At 40.8% G+C, this 24,000-nt stretch overlaps 1 protein-coding gene across 1 annotated transcript in view; it reads right to left on the minus strand.

Moving 5' to 3' along the window:
• SH3GL2 (SH3 domain containing GRB2 like 2, endophilin A1) overlaps positions 1 to 24,000 on the minus strand; it is a 165,962-nt gene that overhangs the window by 46,234 nt on the left and 95,728 nt on the right. Inside the window, exons 2-3 of the mRNA XM_006171178.2 lie at positions 16,350 to 16,418; positions 3,548 to 3,620 (exon numbers count right to left, since the gene is read on the minus strand). Of these exons, the coding sequence (XP_006171240.2) occupies positions 3,548 to 3,620; positions 16,350 to 16,418 (142 nt within the window). The remainder of the gene's footprint in view (positions 1 to 3,547; positions 3,621 to 16,349; positions 16,419 to 24,000) is intronic.

Consider the following 24,000-nt stretch of genomic DNA (forward strand, 5'->3'; position numbering starts at 1 on the left):
TCTGGAACCACCCAGAGATTGCCTGGCAGTGGCCTTAACTGTTCCTTGGTGGCAGAGGACCACTGATTTCTCAAATAGTCATTAAACCATTATATTGGCAGCTAATTAGCACATTCAGTATTCTACTAATAACAGGACACTTCAAAAAATTCAATATCCCCAATTACCTCCCTGTTAATCTTTTTTTTAAACAAAATAGAAGTGTCTCCAAAAAAAAGGAAATATCTCGGGAACCAGCAGTTAGCGTAATGGCTATGTCGCTGGACTCCCACGTAGTCGACGGCGGTTCGTGTCCCAGACCCGGTGGCTTAAAACTCATGCCGGGCGCGTGTGCGTGCGTGCCCAAGATCCCGAGAGGAGAATGGAGGAGAAGGGATTGCGGCGTGACCATCCCCCCTGGGGGGTGATTTCTCGCTTTCTGTCTCTATGTCTCTCTCTGTCTGTCTGGCGAGCGCACGCGCCCTATAGTGAAAAAAAACCCTCTCAAAAAAAAAAAAAAAAAAAAAAGGAGGTATCTCAATCCCATGACTTGTTTATTTGCTGAATTACTTTCATACCTTCCCTGAAAGTGAATGGAACCCTAAATGAAATGGAATCCGTTCTTCTCAGAGGCAGTATCACAGAAAGTGCATAGGCTTAGGAGGGAAGCAGATCTGGATTGCAACCCTGGTTTGATCCTTTCCTAGTTGTGACCTGGGAAAGGTCCCCAAATTCTCTTGTCCTTGTATTTTCCCATATGAAGTGAGGCTGCTCTACTGTATTAGTTTTCCAGAGTATCCATTTCAAATTACCACAGACTGGGTAGCCTAAAACAACAGAACTTATGCTCTCACAGTTCAGGAGGCCAGAAGTCTAAATCGCAGTGTCAACAGAGCCACTTCCTTCTGGAGGCTCTATGGGAGAATCTTCCCTTGCCCCCTCCAGCTTGTGGTTGCTCTTGTGCCTTGATGATGACAGCATGGCTCCACCTTCTGCTCATACTTCACATGGTCTCTCTGCATCCTCACCTCTTCTTGTGAGGACACCAGTCATTGGATTTAGGGTCCACCCTAAATCAAAGATGAGTTCACCTCAAGATCCTTAACTGTTGGGTCATTGGAAAAGTCATCACACATTTTTGCATAGAAAAACATAAAAAAAGAAAAAGTAATGACTTTTCTGACAACCCAATAATTACACCTGCAAAGACCCTATTTCTAAACAGTAACAACTTTTCTTCCCCATAAGAGTACATGTGCTCACTGGAGAGTGAGAGAGAGGAGAGAAAGAAAGTGAAAAAGCACCCCCTACTACCATGGGGCATGGCTATGCTGTAATTCTTTCCCCACCTTTTCTTCATCCTTTAGGATTTGGGGTACACATGCCTGGTGTGTTTCTTAAGCCGGTGGACATGGGATGAAAATGCAAAGTCAGCCGTGTGAAATCCACTTTAACCATCACACTATAGGCTGGCCCCAAATAAGATCACATTCTGAGGCTCTGAGTGGACCTGAACTTGGGGGAATATATTTTTCCACCTAATCCACCTACCCACAAGAGAGCGTAATTCCATTACACACAGAAAAACTAACGGGTGCACTCAGAATTTGTGTTACAACGGATTTTTAGACTTTTTTAGTATAAATTGTTCAATTGTGCTTTATGTTTATACTGAGAAAAAATGATTGCTTTTAAAGATGAAACAGTGTATGTAACCAGCACTGTATGGAAAATCCACTAATGCTCAATAAATACTGCATTTCCCCTCATTTTCTATACTTAGCCCAACAGTGAATCACTAGCACAATGCAGGTGTAAATCAGGCAATCATAGAGGACCAAGGTTCTCTACAAACTGAAGGTAAGAATTTCTTGCCCCTATACATTTCTTCTGGTGAAGCAGGGTAAGCAGTTATCTTCTCAGAAACGGTATAAATCCTAAGGAATAGAATCCAGGTGGTAGCACAGCAGTAGCGCAACTGGAAGCACATGAAAAAAGCTCTGGGTTCACGTCCCAGGACCTCTCTGTGTGTACATGAGTGTATCTGTGATCCGAGCTGACTTAGAGAGGGGGAGGACTGTGATGTGAAGGCTCTTTTGGGGTGCACTCCCATTTCCCTTTTCCGTTTAATAAATAAATGAATAAACTTTTAAAAATTGAAATGTATATATATATATAAAGGAATGTATCTCTGCAGGTCTATGGAATATAGCTTACAAAGAAGGCTCTGGGTAAAACTTAGAAACTTTATTTTTGTTTTTCTTTGCCTAATTTACTAACTACTGGCCCAATATCAGTTAAATTTCTGGTTCCTACAGCTTATCACATTTTCTTATGTAATTTCCTTCCTCACAAATCTCATCTCTAATGTATTTTATGAAATAAAAATAAAATGAACAATCAAAACCCAAATGTTATTTTGTTCACCAAAATAACAGCTTTGCTGCCATAGGTAAAGAAAGATGAAATGAAAGCTGCAGCCAGCAGCAGGGGGCAGTAGGGAGTCAGCACCCACTATCACTCTCACCTCTTTGCTAGTCTCCCACACCCTTTCTGATACTTGCCTAGGAATGTTCAGTATCCAAACCTATTGGGGCTGAAGCCGTTGTCTGCACTATCTTCCCTGGGACTACTAAAGACACGAAATCCCAACCTGAAACTCCCAAAAAACTATCTTAAGAGTAAAAAGTTTCCCAAGTAATTTATACATCAGATTCACAAACATTCAGCATTGCCTCAAGTTTTTATATCCCGAGGTGAGGAACTGATACAAGAAATGGAAGGAAGAGATCTATGATGTGGGCTGCTACACTTGTTACCTACAGAGATTGCCCTATTTCTACCTGGTTCTCTTCTCAAGGTACAGCTCAGTTATTTCTACTACAATTCCCTGGTCCTAGAGTGTGACAGGTTAGCAGGAACAATGACCAGAAATGACTATATTTATCTTAAAACAATCCTAATTTCCTTTTTCACCATCTTTCGGAAATTGAAAGTGAATAGATGGCAGCTTGTAGCTACTCTAATATTATGTGTCCTCTGAACTATCCATACACACTATTCAATACATCACAAGCAAATAAAACCACAGATCCCTCTTTAGTCACTTCAATGTGAACTTTAGAAAACTCCTCCCAGGACCAGCAGATGGCATAATGTTATGTTGCTGGACTCCACATGGCCGACCGTAGTTCCAGTCCCGGAACCAGTGGCTTCAAACTGATGCCAGTCGTGTGTGTGTGTGTGTGTGTGTGTGTGTACGCGCGCGTGCTCAATATCCCAGCAGGAGAACAAAAGAGAAGGGATTGCAGGGTGGCCATCCCCCCCTTGGGGGGGATGATTTCTCACTTTCTGTCTCTTTGTCTTTCTCTCTGTCTCTCTGGTGAGCACACGCACCCTATAACAGGAAATCTCTCTTTAAAAATAAATAAATAAAAACTACCCTCCCCAGTCAAAGTGATATAGATGAAGTCACTGGATCTCCAGAAAAACAGATTGAGGAAGCAGAAATACAACAAACCTAAAACATATATCAAAGAAAACTAAATTACCTGGAGGGATCCCTTACCTGGATTGGGTTGAAGGTATTCAATTGTTTTAGTCATTATTTCCATCACAGCCCTGCTGGTGACATCCACTTTCTGAAATAAAAACAAATATTGGAAATGATAAAAATTATTAGCCTTAGGATCTCAGTTGCTGCTCGCGTCTATATAGGGTGACCGATGGTGCAATGGAGCAATGACAAGCCCTGCACTATCGGGGACCCTGGGGAGTTGCTGGAAGACAGAATGCCTTTGCAGTCAGCAGTTTGCTACCAAGAAGTGTAAAGCATGTTTATCCAAAGAGGAAGCTGGCAATTTCCTAAAGTGTTTCCAAATACACTTCATACTCTTCTGACAAAAATATGGTGGAGGTAACAAGTCATATTTTGCCCCAGAGGCATTTTCCTAATGCCTACAGTGGGCCAGGCATGGTGGCAGGTTTCACTGCCCTAAAGAAAAAAAGACATCTATTTACATAATAGAGGGAAACTTTCATTTAACTTCTGAAAACATCCTAAGGATATAAAAATCTTGAGCAAATACTTTTAGGCAGTTCTTGAACTCTTGGTTAATTCTAAATGAAATCTTGGTGCTCAAGGCTACCCTTGCAAAATTTTGAATGGTCAGTGTTTGCCCTTAGCATCTTGCTGTGTTCTCTTCACCCCCTACCCCCCCCCATGAAATCCTTTTTCTATCAACATGTACCATCCCTTATTCACTCTACTGGCTAAATGACTAGTGAAAACAAATGAGTCCTATCCAGGATATGAGCCTGTGATGAGATAAAGATATGACTGAAAGAAATAGATTTTTAATGGTAGAAATGCTGATATCAAGGAAGTCCACAGGAAAGATTTGTTTTCTTTCTTACTGGAGTTTAAGGGCTCCTCCCTCAAATCTAAGAAAGTTTTCCATAATCTATTGCACCTACATGTAATGTGCAACTCATGCTGCCCTACATGCAGATTCTAGAATCATTAACAAAATCTCAACCAACACTATGTACTCAAGTCATGGAGTGTTTTGTGCCAGGGAAATGGATTCAAAGTTGCGTGAAGGACAAACACATTGAACGTCCATTGTATGTGTGTGATATGAGATATCACAGGTATCTTGCTAATTATATGACAAGGATTAAGGAATTAGATGGCAAATGTATCCAAACATCCTGTAGCTGTAGCCAACCAAACAGAATCAGGAGAAAAACACCTGCCACACAATTTTGTTTTTTATTTGGAAGTCATCAAATTCTGTGGAAGCTTCACCCATAAGTACTATGGGCAAGGGAACCAGCAGTTAGCGTAATGGCTATGTCACTGGACTCCCACGTAGTTGACCGCGGTTCGCGTCCCGGATCCGGTGGCTTAAAACTCAACGCTGGGCGCGTGTGCATGCGTGCCCAAGATCCCAAGAGGAGAATGGAGGAGAAGGGATTGCGGCATGACCATCCTCCCGGGGGGTGATTTCTCACTTTCTGTCTCTATGTCTCTGTCTGTCTGGCGAGCACACTCCCGATAGCGAAAACCTCTCCAAAAAAAAAAAAAAGAAAGAACTATGGGCAAAAGGGAGGCTGACCTATCAGACCTCATGCCCTCAGTTTCACAGGCTTCCCTACCAAGGCTAATGCCAGTAGTGCACATGGTGCCTGGCTGCCTGGCTACCCAAAGGAAGCTAGGAAGGAAAGTGGTGGAAAGTAACTCTATGTCAGGTGCAGAATCCTTTCTCATTGAGCTATGTAAATAAGGAGCCCAACTGCTCAGCCTCTATAAATGGAAGCCAAGCTTAGCTAAAGCCAGTGGTCTCCAGAAAGTCACAGAGGCCCTAGAGATCAGTATTAGAGAATGAGATTTGGTCCCCAGAGTGGGATTTACTCTTAAGAAGGAAGTATCAGTAGAAAGCCAGCTGTAGGGGTGCACAGGTAGTGTCAATGCGTGACAGGCTAGAATCCACACAGGAGACCTGAGTTCAGTTCTCACACCAATCTGAACACGCCAGGTTTGGATGTGTGTGCCTGTAATTATAGCTAACTGGGAGGCTGGTGCAGAAGAATCACAACATGGAGAGATCCAGCTAAAAATACTCTCTCTGTCTCAACCCTTTCCCCTTTGTCTCCTTCTCTCTCTCCCATAAAGAAAAACAAATAGGGGGTGTAGAAATAAGGCCTAGTCACGGTAATACAAATAGGGGGACGCTGCCACATAAGGGCTGGAGGCCACATGGGTTGAGGGGTTCAGGTAAAATTCCTGTTCCAATCAAGGCAGATTGATACAGTGACCGGGGGTCCTAGCTAACTAGGAAGCTGGAGCAATAGGAATGAGACATGAGACTGTCAGAATTATATCTTCTCCTTCCTCCCTGCTCCTCGTCAATCTCTGTGTTCTCTCTCTTGTTTAAAAGGCAGAAGTGTGGGCCCATGGCTATTGGTTAAGAAAGCTGGATCCCACATGGTCAATAGTGGTTCAAATCTCAACCTCAGTGGCTTGAAAAAAACACACTGGACATGTGAGTATGTGTATCCCAAATCACAATGTCATAGAGAAATGGAGGAAAAGGAATTGTGGCATGACCACACTCCATGGGGGTGGGAGAGGCTTTCTCCTTGCTCTTTCTCATCTCTCTCTCTGATGAGTACATGAACCACTGGCAGGAAAAGAACAAAAAAGTTGGCTGGGAAATAAAAATAATAACTATCCCAGTTTCCCCTATGGCTTGATCAAAGTCTCCCAGGGAAACGCCCATAACATACAGACACTTAGAGACTTTGTGCCACCTGAGGCAACACTTTTGTTTATTTATTCCAGGCATCATTGAAGAAAGACCATTGTAGAAAGTACTCTGTTTAAACCTATTTGGTTAGAGTATAAAATAACCTTCACTTGAAATCTACTTATGAAAATAATTTCATCCAATATACTTGTTTGTGTATTTCTTTATTGGAAGAGGCACCAAAAGGAGAACAGCTATTAAGCAAATTCATTCACTAGGCCCTGGTCTTGGTTGTATTTGGATGGATGATATGATAGAGCTAATGAACCTTAGTAGAAGAAATGAATAGCACCTAATCCGAAGACTTACTTTTTTTAATGTGAATCTGAAACCTAGAGAAAGGAAGGGAGCTCCTCGAGGTCAGACAACTAGTGTTGCTATTATGAAGAAAAGTAGTTCTCAAGATCATGAATCAGGGACCAGCAGTTAGCGTAAAGGCTGTGTCGCTGGACTCCCATGTAGTCGACCGTGGTTCGAGGCTCGAACCTGGTGGCTTAAACTCACCCTGGGCACATATGCGTGCATCCCCAAGATCCCAAGAGGAGAATGGAAGAGATGGGATTGCAGCATGGCCATCCCCCCTGGGGGGTGATTTCTCGCGTTCTGTCTCTCTGTCTCTGTCTGTCTAGCAAGCGCACATGCCCTATAGCAAAAACCTCTCCAAAAAAAAAGACAAAGAATGAGGAAAACTGAATTGTCCAGAAACCTTTAGCTACTCTGAAGTCATCTGCCTGCAGGAAACTGACCGGGAATTAATTAATTAATTAATTAATTAATTAATTTTTTTCTTTCTTTTTGAGAGATTTTTTTCTATAAGGCACGTGCCCTCACTGGAGAGGGAGAGAGAGACAAAAAGCGAGAAAACATCCCCCGGGGAGATGGCCATGCTGCAAGTCCTTCTCCTCCATATACCTCTAGGGATTTGAGGCATGCATGCATGCACTCCCAGTGTGAGTCTTAAGTTACTGGGTCTAGGACTTGAACTGCAGTGACTATGTGACAGTCCAGCAACATAACCATTATGCCGGGCTGGTCCCCGGCCAAGAATTTCTAACTTCTTATCATCTCTGTCTTCAATAACACTGTCCATAATTCTTCCAACTATATATTGTATTGGCCATAGACAAGCTGGGAACCATAAACCTGTGTGAGAAGTCTGGATGTGTCCTGCTATTACTGTGCCCAGATTAACTGTAGACAAAAGCAGACCTTTCAATGGAAATTTTATTTTTAATATTTTTTCTCTTGAGAAATGTTTGCTAAGTGATGTGTGTACTCACCAGAGAGGCAGAGAGACTGAAAGGGAGAAATCACCTTGGGTGGAGGTGGGGGCAGGGGTATGGCCACGCCACAGCCCCTTCTCCTCCATTCTCGGGATTTTTGGGTCCAGTATGAGTTTTAAGTTGCTGGGTCTGGGACTTGAACTGTGGCTGACTACATGGGAGTCCAGTGACGTAACATTATGCTATCTGCTGGTCTCTCAATGGAAATTTTAAACAAGTGGGATTTAAGATCCTGAAGTATTCCTTTGAAGAACTCTTAACAGGAGATGACACGTGGCTTTACCAGTATGATCCTGAAGGCAAAGCACAACCAATGGCCACCAAGAGGTGGAAGTGGTCCAGTCAAAGGAAAAGCAGACCAATCAAGAGCAAAGGTCTTGGCAACATGTTTTCAGGATGCTCCAGGCATTTTGCTTTTGGACTTTTTTTTGGGGGGGGTGGAAGTGGGGGGAAGATGGGATGGACAAAGAATTCTAACACCTGCTAATGACAGAGCATTTTGAGAAAGTTAGCCAAAGTTTTAGCATAACCACGTCCAGAAAAGCTTTGGCAGAGACAATGCTCCTGCTCACTGCTCTCATCAAACAAGGGCACTTTCATGAGTACGTAAATGAGAAATCATTAGGCATCCTCCTTACAGTCCTGATTTGGTTTCTTCTCACTTTATTTTGTGTCCTAATGTTGGAAAAAAATTCTTAAAGGGCACACATTTTTCTTCAGTTAATAATGTAAGAAAGACTACACGAAGGAGTCAAATTCCCAGGAACTTCAATTCTTCAGGGATAAAACAAATAATTGGTATTCTCACTTACAAAAGTTTCTTGAAATTGATAGATCTTATTTTGAGAAATAATTTTTTTTTGATAAATAAAATTTATAGATTTTTGCCATTGGGCACATGTGCTCACCACAGATACAGAGAAAGACAGAGAGATAGAAAGTGAGAAATCACCATCCAAGGGGGTTGGCCACACCACAATCCCTTCTCTTCCATTCTCCTCTTGGGATTTTGGGCATCCAGACATATGTCTCTGGCTTGATCTTCAGGCCGCCAGGTCCAGGACTTGAACCGCAGTTGACCACGTGGGAGCCCAGCCCCTTAACTACTGCACCACATGCTGGCCTCTATTTTTATATTTTAATTCTATATCTCCATGACTTTTCAAAGTCTTCTCGTAGATGATGCCCAGCCAAGTGGCATACATTGCTAAGACACTGTTCCACAATCTGAGGCCACACAGGAGGGCCAGGTTCAATTCCTAGCCCAACGTAAATGCCACATAGGGTTGTATGCACATGCCACCCCAGTAATCTGGGGAGTATGAGCCAATAGGATCAAGATGGAGAGATCCTGCCTTAAAAAGAAAAAAAAAGAACAGGACCAGCCTTGTGGCACAGTCGACAGTAAACTGAACGGCAGTGCTGGAAACCACTGAGGGCTTGATCTCTGGTGTCTTAAAAACACACTGGGTGCATGCATGTGTGCCAAGATAATGAGGAGCTGGAGGGGTAGGTAAAGGGGATCTCAATGTGACAAGACCCTGTCAGAGTGTCTCTCTCTTTCATGTACATATATGTGTTCTCTATGATAAATAAATAAACCAAAAATAAAAAATGAATGAATGAATGAATGAAGCACTTACTTGCACATGGGTAGTTCAAAGTGGTTATATGTAAGAAGACAGTTATATGCAAGTGGTTAAAATGTTACAAAACAGGACCAGCAGGTGGCATGGTTGCTAAGGCATTGGATTCCAACATGGCCAACCACACTTCAAGTCCTGAACTGGGCAGCTTGAAAATCATGCTGGGTGTGAGCGAGTGCCCAAAATCTCAAGAGAAGAATGGAGAAGAGGGTTCTGCAACATATCCATCCCACCTGGGGCAGGGAGGTGACCCCGCTCCTGGGAGCACACGCACTCTACGGCAAAAACATTAGGGAAAAAAAATCACAGAACACTAAAATTTTTCAAATTCTTAAATTTTCTACCAGCAAAATTAAATTACAACTATTAAGAATTATAAATATCTATTTAAAATATTAAAAACCTTGAACAAGAACAGTGAAATAAACAAGTCGCAGAGACATGATGACAACAGAGCTCTGGGAAAGTCTGTCTGACTGTGAGACACAGGCTGCTCTAAGAGCGATGTTTTCAAAGCTCCCTGTTGATTCAGAAGAGTTAATGTACTTGCTCCCAAACTGCCTTACTTTAAAGCAGTTATTTTATGAACTCAAAAAACCTGACTTATAAATAGCACATAGAAGACCAAAAACAAACAAGGTATTGAGCTGAGGCTACCCTCCCCCTCTTTTATTTTAGCTCATTTTTCTTGGGTATTAACTTTAATGAGCAAAAACTGAAATATACTGTAAATATGTGATTGAGAGAAAGCTAGTTCTTACTAAAGTTCAGGCTATGCAAAAAGATTCCTTTAAAACTCATGTTTGGGGCAGTCCTTCCTACAACTCTATACCAGCACCTAAGGGTCTCAGTACAGGGACCCACACCTCCTCCTTTACTGCCGCTGCATGGGCACCTTGGGGTACTGTTAGTCTGGGTAAGCTGGCTGGAACTCTACTCCTTTCTCTCTTATGTGAGAGAGATTACTGGAAAGCAAGTAACAGTGACATCACTATAAAGTGACATTTTTAGTAAAAGAATTACTTGCCACAAAACACACAAGGGATGTGTGCTTCACAGGACATCTGGGAAGTGTGGGAGTAGCCTCTGTTTGAACGTGGGTGATGACAGGGAAACAGGGAATTCAGTAATTCCTCAGGCTTTTTTCCCCTCCAAACAGCTCTAATAGTCAAAAGTTCTTTCTTATAACTAGCCAAAGTCTAGCTCCCTAAGGCATCACTCATTAATTCTAGTTCTCCCACATAGCGTTGGGGAGAACTGAACCCCTCTCCACCCAACGGCAGACGACGTGTATGAAGATAGTGATGATGGGCTTTTTCTGACTGGCCTTTTCCACATCCCATGCTGCCAGCAATCCTCTCTTGCTCTCATATGAAATGAGATTCTTTCTGTTCTTTTTCAACATCTTGCTTTTCTTAAAACTTGAGGCAGCTTTTCAAGAATTCCATTTTAATTAAAGAGCCTATACATATCTCCAGCCCTAGAACCTCTTCTGGTTTCAATAGAAGGACTTTCCAAGAACATTTTTCAGCTGCAAAAAGAGGTATTATGCCTCTTGGCCTGAAATTCTGCTTTACCCATATATGCAGGAAGGAGAGAAAATTTAGGAGTTAGCTCAGGTATTCTCTCCGTGATGAAGCTTTTTCCACTTACCTATTCCGCTTGAATTAGGCATCGCTAAGGTATTTCATGGGAATCCTCCCCAGAGTCATGGGACAGGGTCCTGAAAGCTGTTGATTAATGTGCCTATTTTATTCCCCTGAAAATTGAAAGGCTCTTGAAGGCAGAGATTATGTCCTCATATTCTTTGTATGCACATGGAGACATTTAGATGTTTCAACTGAATTAAGAATTTAACTATTTAGGGAACCAGCAGTTAGCGTAATGGCTATGTCACTGGACTCCCAGGTAGTTGACCGCAGTTTGCATCCTGGACTCGGTGTCTTAAAACTCACACCGGGCGCTTGTGCGTGTGTGCCCAAGATCCCGAGAGGAGAGTGAAGGAGAAGGGATTGCGGCGGACCATCCCCTCTGGAGGGTGATTTCTCGCTTTCTGTCTCTATGTCTCTCTCTCTCTGTCTGGCAAGCACACATGCCCTATAACAAAAACCTCTCCAAAAAAAAAAAAAGAATTTAACTATTTAAACACACAACAGAAAACACAGAATAACTGCATCATCTGATGGAAATTTGAAAGGGAACCAGAAGCCCCTTAAATTCCAGAACTTCCTCTGAACAACAACAAAAAGTCAGCAGCTATTCAAAAAACAAATATGCCTGGGACCAGCAGTTAGCATAATGGCTATGTCGCTGGACTCCCACGTGGTCGACAGTGGTTCGCGTCCCAGACCCAGTGGCTTAAACTCATGCCAGGCGCGTGTGTGTGCGTGCGTGCCCAAGATCCCGAGAGGAGAATGGAGGAGAAGGGATTGCAGCATGGCCATCCCCCCTGCGGGGGTGATTTCTTGCTTTCTATCTCTCTGTCTCTGTCTGTCTGGCAAGCACATGCGCCCTATAGCAAAAACCTCTCCAAAAAAAAAGAAACAAACAAACAAAACAAATATGCTCAAAGCACCAACCATAGAAGAAATTCAACCTGTGTTTAACAAAGCTTGTGAGCAACAGATAACATTTAAAACTAAACAGAAACAATCCCATGTGAGTCACTTAAGATAAGGAGAGAAATCATTATGGGCGTGGTCCCTGCAGCAACACAAGCACAGGATTCCACCCAATGGGCTCTAGGAGGGGAAGGCTACAGGGCTCAGAGACACACCTGGAGATTAAACTGCATCTCAGCAGGAGAGAGGCTGGGGCAGCTGATTAGAGAAGCAACCTCTAGGAATATTCACTCCTACATCCCAGTAGTGCTGCTTCACGGAGACCTCCAATTTATTTCATTCTGTTGTCTAATTGCACTTCTGAGAATACAGCTGAACAAAGGTCTCTCTACCCTATACTTGATCAGAAAACCAACAATGGAGAATCAAGTCTTCTGTAGGATGAGAATGTGGGCTAAAATATTTTTGTGAGTAACAAATTAACAGGAGAGAAAAGATTTGGGATTCTAAAACCAAAACAAGTGCATTTCAATTAGCACAGAAGTACTATACCTTTGATGTAAATTTAGCATAGGTAATAAGTATAAAATTTGCAATTGAGGCACAGAAGATGTCTGGCATAAAATGGAATTTCCACACTGCACTGAAATCTGAATCTCTCTATTTACTTAGAGAACAAACCATAGGTATGTTCTTTAAATAATTACAAGTCTATTTTATGGCAGAGATATCTAGATTTTAAAGTAAATGCTTCAGAAACATTTCTATGAAATAAGAGAAATAAACCTTACACTTCACCTACAGGTTCTGAGGGAAGTCTGCGGGTAGAAAAATACCTGCAGGATCTTCTTTTATTTCTATTAATGTGCAAAACTGGCGTGGATTGTACAGCAAAATAAGTCTACAAAGGTCTAATTAGTTGCTCAGTGACACACTATTCTTCAAAATTCCTATTCTTTCTAGTCTCATTTAAGAAACAAAGTCCATTTGTCTTAGCTTAGACAACAAACTACCAAGCTTACTATTTTGACTCCTAGCAGATGAAGCAAGACTCAAGTTGTAACTCCTGGTACTTAGTTGCTCATCCTCTTTGTATTCCTGGTGCAAATTCAAATACCTGCCTAATCTTACAGTATGTGGCATACTGTAAGTTCCTCTCCTAGGAGCAAAGGACAAGGGGTGGGGGTGGGGGAGTGCCAAGCAAGCCTAGATGTAGCCCTAGCGACTATGATGCAGCTACAGCAGTAAGGCTAGAGCCCTATGTGCTGGATCACAGTTCAGATCCCAGGTCAGCCTGAAAACACACCAGATGCACACAGGTCCCAAATCCTGAGGGCTGAATAAAGGGGATGTGGCATTAAAAGACCCTAAGGAGGGTTTCCTTTTCTTCTCTTCCCTTCCCTCTCTCTCTCTCTCTCTCACACACACACACACACACACACACACACACACACACTCAGAAAAAGAAAGGGAAAAGCCCACATTAGGTATACATTGGGTATAGACATGGGTTGGTACAAAAAACACCCATAGGGCATAGGGCAGTCCGTAATGCGGGATGAGAAACTGCAGTGTTACAGGGAATGGAGGAGTCAAAGTCAAGTCATTCTGCAATGTATGTCCTGTACCTGGAGACTTGCTACAGAAAAGATTAGGGACCAGCAGGTGGTGTGGTGGTTAAGGCACTGGAATCCCACATGGCCAAACATGGTATGAGATACAGACAAGTGAGATGAATAACACACTGGGCACACATATGTGCATGCCCAAAATCCTGGTAAGAGAATAGAGAAGGGACTGTGGTATGACCATGCACTCTGGGAGGTGATTTCTCACTTTCCCTTTCTCTCTTTCTTTCTCTGTCTCTCTCTAGTAAGTGCATACACCCTATGGCAAACACTTAAAAAAGAAAAGAAAAAGACTTGGTGCGATACTATTTCCAGTACCCTGAATACCAGTGGCTACCAGCTTTGGTTGAAGATCAGGTGGTATTTAGACCCTGGTAGAGATGAGACACAGGGACCAATGCAGATTTCAGTCCAGTGGGAGCATAGCTGCCAAGTACGGGGTGTAAGAGGCTGCCTTCCCAGATGGCCATCTGGAATTCAGAACTCTAGAACAGTATCTCTCCATGAGCGGGCAACCGGCAGCAAGGAGTGTCTCAAGAACTTACCTGAAATAATCATGTGTTAGTCTGCTTTTCTATCACTAACAACTGAATACAACACTGCATGATTTATAAAGAATAAAAGTTTATTTAGTTTATGGTTTGGAGGTCCAAAGTCAAGAGACTGTATCTGGTAAGTGTAAGGAATGGGTCAAGCACTCAAGACAACAGAAACGTCAGAGCCTTTATTGGGAGCGCTCCCAGGTGAGGTTCACTGGTCTGACAGAGAGAAAGAGGATGGGGGGGATGGGCCAGAGAAGTCATGCACTGGGGCAGGGTCTAGCGATTTTTATAAGGGTATAGGGAGGGGGAGTGTCTAAGAGGTAGAAACAATCCATGCATGGTAAAGGTTTGGGGGAGAGCAGACTAGTGTGCCTCGTAACGTCTGGTGATGTGTGCAGAGTAGAGTCTTGTGTGCAGAGTCCAGCCCCATGTGCTACATCCAGGTTAGATCCGAGTGCAGCACAGGTCTGATGACAGGATAGTTCTGAGTTGTATCAGCCAACTAGGTCATAACGTCCAACCCCCACATCCAAGCTGCCCAGGCCTCTGGCCTAACAGTAAGATCTTCTTATTGGTGGGAACTCTATTCAGAGTCCCAAGGTAGTATAAGGGCACCACAGAGCAAGAGCTTGCACAGATCGGGAGCAAAGCATATGTATCCATGTGTCTGCTCTTCCTATAAAGTTACCAGCAGTCAATCATGGGGATCCCACTTTGATAACTTCATCCAATCCCATACGCTGCCAAAGGCCCCACTTTTCAAAACTACATCAGATTAAGTCTCTATCCTCTCAACACCATTGCAATGGCTCACCAAATTTTAACAAAGTAAGCCAACTAGGTCAACCCTATGCAGTCTCATTTCACAATAATCCTGCCTCTTAGCTACTCCTCTTTTTTTCAGGAACTCCAGTACTCTCTCTTGCCTGCTTACATGCCATGTCCTTTACTGGAAACACACTAGGCTTTTGCTCTTATTATCTTCCATGTCTTCACTTAACCATCATGAAGGTCTTCTGTGACCACCCTGTTTGGGTGAGTTTCATCTGTTCTAGATTTCTCTACCACCATGTTTCGCTAACTTTGCCACAGTGGTCATCATCTGCTTGAAATGTGTCTTCCCTGTAGGAGCCAAAAAGCAAATTATCAGCTGAATTCATTAATAAACTCATCAGAAGAAAAACTGAGAAAGACAAGGCAAAAAGGCATCTTGAAATTTTCTTTATTTGAATCTTCATGCAAACACAACAAAAAAGAAAAAAAAAAGGCAAAACAATCCAAGGGAATCCAAGTGAACTTAAAAAAAATTGTTTTTAAATCATTTCTGGTAAAGTCAAAATCAGAATAGAAAGAAAGAAATGCTCTGTTACAATAATATTCAAAAGTATTAATGTTTAAATGTGACTATGAAATATCATCATCTTGTATCATTACATACTGCTCAAGTACAGGATTCGTACTCTCAGGTCCATTACTCACCAACAATTTAACACGAAAAACATCTCTTTGCACAATTAATACTCTTCAACATAAGCCTAAACATCATTTTCTATAAATAGCCACAAAGTGAAAAATAAATAAATAAAAGAGAAATACAACTATGTCTGAAAATAAATAAAATTATATACTTTGCTCACTACTTTCACCCTCATTTGTTGAGGACCTGCCACTTTTAGGCAGAACACTAGTGATTTATATTATTTTTAATACTTAATAAAAATCTCCTGAGTATTAGTATTTATTAAAAAATAAAGGCTCTGAGCAAAAACTGGACTTTGCAACAAGTGTTGGAAGTGGCACTTGGTTCAAGGTGAGACAGGCTCCAAGACCACGTTCTCCCCACTCTTCTCAGCTGCCTCTACTGACACTATCCCAGTAAGTCTCCTACACCCAGGGAGTGACTCAAACTCCCCTGAGAACTGGGACATCAATCACTTTCATCTCTTTTCTTCCTACCATGTTGTCCTTACTTGGAAAAGTAATGATAAAAATCTACCAGGAAAAGTGTATTGTGTCTTTTCACTTTCACTGAGGTGTTTTTATGTTGTTCTGTTTTATTATTTATTGGTTGTTTTCTTGGTATGTAACTATATCTTTTAATAAGAAATACCTATGAATAAACATCAATCTGAAATTTCAGAGTACTTCTTCATAAAAGGAATCAAAGTCATTATCAGTTTGACAAATACTTATTATATGATATTTTTGTTCTCAGGACAATACAAAGGGAAGACGGGATACTTCCTATTTTCCATTTTAAAATACAAATGAAAGCAGAGTACTTTTTAAAATACTTCACAGATACCAGAGGAGAACAGTTTCCCCCTGCCTTCCTCCCTTCTTCTCTCACAATGGTGGACAATTTTAAGTCAAAGAGATTCAGCATGTTGAAGACTCACCCTTTCCATCTCCTTGAAGTCATCGTCTAGCTTGGTTCCTTCAGCTCCTCCAACCTTCTCACTCACTTTCTGCAGAAAACAACCACAACGGAGAATTATTATAAGCATTTTCTTTTAAAAAGATATGTTAAAGGTTTTAAGTGCTTTCAAAAACATCATTTAATGTAATCTTACAACCATTCTCTGACATAGGTGAAGAGTCCCTTTTCACAGGAGAAAACTGTGCCTCTAAAGGTTTCAACCAAGACCAGGCAGCTGGTGAGCGTTGAAGTAAGAATTAGCACTTGTATCTTCTGATTTCAACTTGTGTTCTTTCTATTAAGTAAATCATTATATAGCTACCTAATAACTAACATTTTCCTTTTGAAAGTTCCAAAGGACAGGAGCGTCATACAATAATCATTTCCCTCTGATAATGGACCTAAGATGCTACCTAGGTAGAAAATTGCTACTTCTTCAACCTATTCTTTAATGGGCTATTGAACAGATAATCACAAGCATCTATCAAACTATTAAGAGAAAAAAGAATCATCCCAGCTGATCTACAGATAAAAGGATTTCAATAATCTTCTAAGTCTCCGTGTAGCTATCTGCATTCCTATGTACATAAGACAAACTATATAGGAAGATTCTGAGGATATTTCTCTGCCAGTCAATCATTAACCATTACCAGTTATTTTATATTTATTAATTACTATATGTAAACTATCATCTCCCACATGTTCATAAAAGCATGTTCATAAAATTCATGTTCATAAAAAATTAGATACCATACTGTATCCTGAAATAATGAGTCAAATTAAGTCTAATAAAAAGTATGAAGAGAGGGCCAGCAGGTAGCTTAGTGATTAAGGCACTGGACTCCCACATGGCAGACCATGGTTTGAGACTCAGACCCAGAGGCTTGAAACTCACACAGAGCACATATTCATGCATGCCCAGAATCCTAACAGGAGAATAGGGAGAAGGAATTGCAGCATGGCTGCCTCTGGGGAGTGATTTCTTGCTTTCTGTCTCTCTGTGTCTCCAGTGAGCACATGCACCCTACAGCAAAAAGCTCATTAATTTTTTTAAAGTATGCAGGGATTATGTAAAAAAACACTGGTTTAATCAAAGACAGAATTACTAAATGCTAATGATACAAGACTTTCAATCCTCTTAAAATCCCTAATTGTGGAGCCAGAAGGTGGTATAGTGCCTAAGGTGCTAGATTCCCACATGGTTGACTGCATTTTGAGCGATGGACCCCGCAGTTTGAAAATCATGCTGTGGGCATATATGTGCATGCCCAAAATCCCAAGAAGAGAATGACAGAGAAGGGACTGCAGCGTGGCCATCGCCCCCGCCGGGGGGGGGGGTGGTGGTGGTGGTGAGAAATCCTCTGTCTCTTTTTCCGCAACCTCATGCACCCTATGACAAAAACCTTTAAAAAAAAATCCCTAATTGCACAGTAGTTAGATGCTTTTCCCTAACACATCACTGTATTACATAAACTTGCCATACAAAGATATCCAAATATGGTTTTTAATTTCCCTCAGTAACTGCTGGGTTGAGGGTCTCTCGAGAGGATTCCCACCATGGCCAACCAGCAATCCCAGTCACAGCCTGGTCACCTGAGTGGGCTCAGTTTACCTCACTCTAAAGGGGGCCCTGGATATCTGGTTCCATTCCCCAGACATGGAAGTTCTGACAACCCCTAGGGGAGGAGTGTTCCTCACCCTCTCTCTCTTTCTCACCTTCCTTCCTGCTTTACACTATCAGGAAAATCTTCAGAAGAGTCCATTCTTGGGAAAGTCAAGAGTTGGAATTCTATCACCACTCTGTCCCTGCGTACCAGCTGCCATACATTTCGCTCCACTAGTAGTAACAGAAGGAATATGATGTGGGGAAGAACACTACATGGGCTTATCTCTCTACTCTTTGCTAAGTACACAGAGCTGTCATAAAAATGATATGGGGAACCCAGGCAGTAGGGGTGCTGCTGCAAAATGCTGAGGGCCATGTGGAAGGGCTCAAGGCTTATATCCTGGGTCTACCTGGGCAGGCTGGACATGCCCATGATCATCCTGTGTCTGAACCTACAAAGTATGCAACAAATCCTAGTTCCTTTCTCTCCCCCAAAAAAGTGTGTATCTGCTTATAGTATCCTGGTTTCTCCTGTCAGTTTATTTAACTGTTGTTTCATACTTTAAGAAGTATGAGAGTATTCACTATCAGTACAGTCTTAGGTGGACAAAGATCAATGATCCAAAGTGAAAGTTTGATTAAAGCAACATTAACATCTTTAATTTGTATCACAGACACATATTTTCAATTGCAATTTATCATTTAACGTATGTACCCAGGGAACTACATAAAACAGATGTACTACAGTGCAGATGTAAAAACTGAGGGGTACATAAATTACCGGTCCACGGTCAATACTTTTAGCTAGGAAGAGGTGAACCTAGAACTTGGACACAATTTTTCTATGCCAACTCCAGGTTTCTTTGCACCACAGTTTCGGAGAGCTGTCCATGGTGCTGGCCTTCTCTGCCTGAATTTCCGTTAGATTCTGAAGACCAGAAGTGGACATCAGTCCTCTCCCTTAAGCTGTGACCTGATTGAGGCCAACTATCACCATTTCAACACTCTGCACTGATCCAGGTTTTGTCTGGCATTCACATGACCTTATCTAAATAAAGCCGGTACCCACAGTGATCTGGTCCAGTAGTCAGCTTCTCTGTTTGCATTCTTAAGGATTTTTATCAAATCAGAAATTGGGGATGGAGGGAGGATAGCTAGAATTTAGTTTAGAATCTCCTTGTGGAATTCCAAATGCTGGTCACTTGACTTGTAAGTTCAGGTTTACACTACAGAAAATTAGGACTAGAAGGGTCCTTAAAAGGTTACAAGTACTAAATTTTCCCTATAGCCAAACAAATTTTTTAGTTTGTCACACTGGTTCCTTCCCACTTTCAAGCCTATATTGCTTATCTGAGAATGATTATCATTGTGTTTGACAGCTTAGCACCACGGTAGCTACTTCACTGTATCAAATGGGACAGCAAAGATGATCATGCTGGCCATTCATAATTTAGAACTAGGGCTGGTAATTCAGTTCACACTGAGGCCAACTCACCAGTCCACTGGCTTTAACTATTTGTTTTAAAGTACTCTGTGTGTGTGTGTGTGTATACACACATCTGTGTGTGCATGGCCATGTATGCGCATACTCAGAAAGAAAGACAGAGGGAGGGAGGGGGAGTGCATTAGTGAGTGTGACAGCAAAAGAGGTCATTTCTCTTCTCTCCCGAAAAGCTGACATTTGAGCTGCTCTGAGAGAAACAGTTCACCTCACACAGTGAATAATGCTAGCAGTCAGATACAGATACTGGCCTGATTGGTTGATTGGTTTGAAAATTTCTTATCTAATTAGATTCCTAGAAAAAAAGTAATATTTAAAATGACATGTACATTGTTCTCAGGGCTATTTTTTTCAAGTCAAAAAGGATCTAGATATAACAAGGCACTGAATTAAACAGCAGGCTAAATAACAATTGACTCATCCCTGAGGAGCATGGCAAATATATTCTCCTCTTTGTCTTTAAATAATGTTACTAAATGTCATTTTGTCTTATGCATTTAGAATCAAGGTGAGAAATACAGATTCCCTGGGTCCACCTGGCCAATAATGAAGAGTTTTATTTTCCTTATCTGACACCATTTACTCTGTGCTATGATTTTCCAGTAAAGTGGTACCTAAAACTAGGATTTCATAGTGTTGAATCTTCTGAGTTATTTAGTATACTTTGGTAATATGTTATTTGATCATTTGAGAAATTGATCACCTCTTTAAGTGAACATAAGTAGAAGGTAACTGAGTCAAACAGAACAGTATAAGCAAGCCAATATGTCCCTCTGTACCATATGAAAACCTAGAAACTCCTAAAAGTAACTCTCCAGTACCATCTAAAAACCTGAAAACACTGAGGGTTCAAAACTCTCACAGTACCCAGTTAATTCAACATTGAGATCTTAAATCGCCAATCTTCAGCTCCTAAAACATTGCTCATACATTCTGTTTTCCAATCAGACCAAACATCTCATCTTCCTCTACTTTCTACTTTGGTGTTACCCCTCACAAGAGATACTCAGAAAAGAGTTGTTGAACTGGATGGCAAGGTATCTCTGTGACTATTACTTGCTTTGGTTTAAATGTCTACTGCAGAAGTCATGTTGAAACTTAAATTCATTGTAATGGTATTAAGAGGTGGGATCTTTAAGTAATCGGGTCATGAGAGTGGAGCCCTCATGGATGGATTAATGCTCTTACTGTAGGAATGGGTTAATTATTGCAGGAGTTCAGCCCTCTTTTTCACTCATTTTTGAAGCTTACTTGTTTTCCACCTTGTGCCATGGGATAATGTAGCATGAAGGCCCTTACCACATGTCAATGCCCATACTCTTGGATTTCTCAGAGTCCAGGATTGTGAGCCATATAAACGTCTTCTGTTTGTAAATTACTCAGTCTGTGATATTCTGTTACATCAGCAGAAAATGGATTAAGACATTAATTTTAAGATGACAGACATGACAAAGTGGGGCAAATAAAATTGATCATATCTAACTCTGAGGAAACCTTACAAAAAGTACAACTCCCAAAAAGAAAAGAAGAAATAAATAATACAGGCCAGTTACAGTTGTGCAGCAGTGACACAGGGCTCTGCAATGCTAAAGTCACGTGGAAAGGTCCTAGATTCCTGTCCTGAGGACCGTCTGTATGTGCCATATATATGTACGCATGCCTGTAATCCTGGCTGGCTGAGACTGGGGGTGAATTGTGACATGAGACCTGCCAGGATGCTTGTCTCTTCTCTCTCTCAGGAAAAATAAGTAAGATTTTCAAAAAATAAAAGAATGCAACAATTTTAAATTAAACATCTTAATTGTGAGTCAGCAGAGTGGCTGTCTCATGCTATTTTTCTCTATATACTGAACAAGAAAAATGTCAAAGGGGAGCAGCAGCAAGAGAGAGCTTAAATAAATAACCACTGCACCCAGCCAAAACAATGCTGTACTGCTTTCCAATGACTCATCCTCCCCTAAGCTAACTGTCACCTCTAGGCAGAAAACACCCCATTTTCTAGCTGAAGCTCTGATTCTTCCTAGCATTAAATTCCATTTACTAAACATTTAAGAGCCAACTATTTTATCTCCAAGTGCCTTTTATAAAGGTCTCCTTTAAAATCACATCAGCAGTGGAATGCAATAGACTTTAGGACTTTAGACCAAATTCATTCATACCCTTCCACACTTGCAAAGTTATTTACCTCCACACTTCCTTGTATTTTGTTCAGCTTTATTTCCCACTCTCCATCATACAAAGCCAGGTTTTATTATCATCCACCAAATATACTGTGTTTATCTTCTCTGCTCTATACCTTGACCTATTTTCTTTTTCTATTCTTCAAATCCTACCAACTGTCTAAAATATTTGTCCAGATTTCAACTTCTCCACCTTTGCACTCTTAATGAGATTCACCTGTTGGACAACCCAAGCTACCTACTTGAAAAAAATCACTGAGGATCTTTGTTCATCTGATTGCATGATGCTGAGGGCAGGAATCATATTGCATGCTCTTTGGTCTGAAAATGTCTAAGACTGCAATACCTGACACAGTGCTTGCAGAGCTGAGCAAAAAACTGTGTCTCCATGAATTATTCTAAGACCAAAAATTGTATCTCAGTTAAAGGTAGACCCTTAACTATGAGTTAGCACTGGCTCTTTATCTCTTTTCTGAGAGTTTAACTTCCCCTAGAAAGTATATGTTTTTCTCTACCAGCAACAGACAAAAAATTAGAAAATTCAACAAACTGTGATGTGTGATATTTTATTCATAGCCAAAGTTAAATTCTAACAGTCTTTTTTAACTATTCTATTGGGTCACTGGGAAAGTCATGACACATTTTTGCACAGAAAAAAAAAAAGAAAAATATGTCATGACTTTCCTGAAGACCTAATACATTCACCCACTATATTAATTTTAGTACAACTGGAATTAGTACTAATAATATACATTCCTCCCTTTAATTCTGATGCTATCTAAGTATCTATTTTAGTTTATATGCATATGTACTTTGTGTGTATATAAACACACATGTAGGCAAAAGTGTGTGTGCATGTGTGTTACCATATATATGATGTAAAATAAGTATAAAACTTTTCTGAAATGCTTTTTAAAAATCACTGTAAAACATTTTACTAAGTACTACACTACAGACTTATTCATGTTAAAGTAGAATTACTATAATTAACATTCCACAAATTAAGTACAGCTAGTTTTTAAGAACAGAAATTACAAGACACATCATATCCTACTCAATAAGCACTATGGAATAATCCATAAAACAATTTATTTATATGTGTGAAGAAATCTTGATGACAATTCAGTATTGAGTCTTTTGAGGCAAAGTCTTTAAAAAATTGGATTCAGAGTCAGAAAACATAAATCCCAGGGGTCAGGGTGTAGTACAGTGGAGTACAACTGGACCCACATGTCAAGGGCCCATAGCATACTGAGAGTCTGCACGTGCTCGTAACCTGGGACAGCTGAGACGAGGGGCAGATCGTGACATAAGGGCCTTGTTGGAGGTGCCTATCTCTTTCTCTCCCTTTCTTGGTCTTTCTTTCTCACTCTCTGAAAAAGTAAGTAAACTTTAAAGAAAGGAAACATAGGGACAGCCCTATAGCCCATTGGTAAAGGAGCCAGATCCCACATGGCCAAACAAGGTTTGAATCCTGGCCCTTGAGCAACACACCAGGCATGTGTGTGTGCGTGCCAAAAATCCTGAAAGGATAGAGAAATAGAGAAGGGATTGCAGTGTGGCCACGCTCAATTGAAGATTGCTTTATTCCTCTCCCTTTCTTTCTGTTTCTCTGTTTCCCTCTGGTGAGTACACATATCCTCTGGCAATTAAAATTTTTTTTTTAATTAAAAAAAAGAGAGGCATGAATTCCAGTTTGGACAATGTCACTGAACAGTTGAACAAACAACAAAATGTGTAAGTTCTTGGCACGCCCATTCTTCATTTGAGAAATGAAAACCAACATCATCTAACATTGGTTTATTTTTAGAATTAAATTAGAAAATATGTGTTAATATGTTAGAATACATTATAGCCTCTCAAAAATTATCAAAATGAGGGATTGCTATGCCTTAATAAAGATATTACTCACAAGAAATTTGAAATTTTAGGTCTTACACTCAGTAAAATAAACAAAAAATAACATTTAATTTAAATGCACAATTTAAGAACATTACTTAATGCATGCACTATTGAGAAAGAAGCTGTAATAAGTACCCCCCTAGGACGCTGCACTGCTTTACTAATATTTGCCAAAAGGGACCACCTCTGACAAAAAATAGAAAAAGCCCATCCTCTGAATCTTTATGAAAATTTCTTTGTTACTAGCAAGTACTAAAAAATAAAAATTATGATGAAAATATTTGACAGAATATCAACTAGAAAGGAACAAGAGAGTCAAAATTAGAGCAGTATTTTCTTGGTATTTGGCTAAATCCACATAGACCTTGTTTTTCCAGATGGTAGTATTCCCATGTATAAAGGTAGTGTAGATTCACTTTATGGAATGAAAGTCTCACACTAG

The sequence above is a fragment of the Tupaia chinensis genome, unplaced genomic scaffold, assembly GCF_000334495.1.
Source record: "Tupaia chinensis unplaced genomic scaffold, TupChi_1.0 Scaffold149424_1, whole genome shotgun sequence".
Taxonomy (NCBI): Eukaryota; Metazoa; Chordata; class Mammalia; order Scandentia; family Tupaiidae; genus Tupaia; species Tupaia belangeri.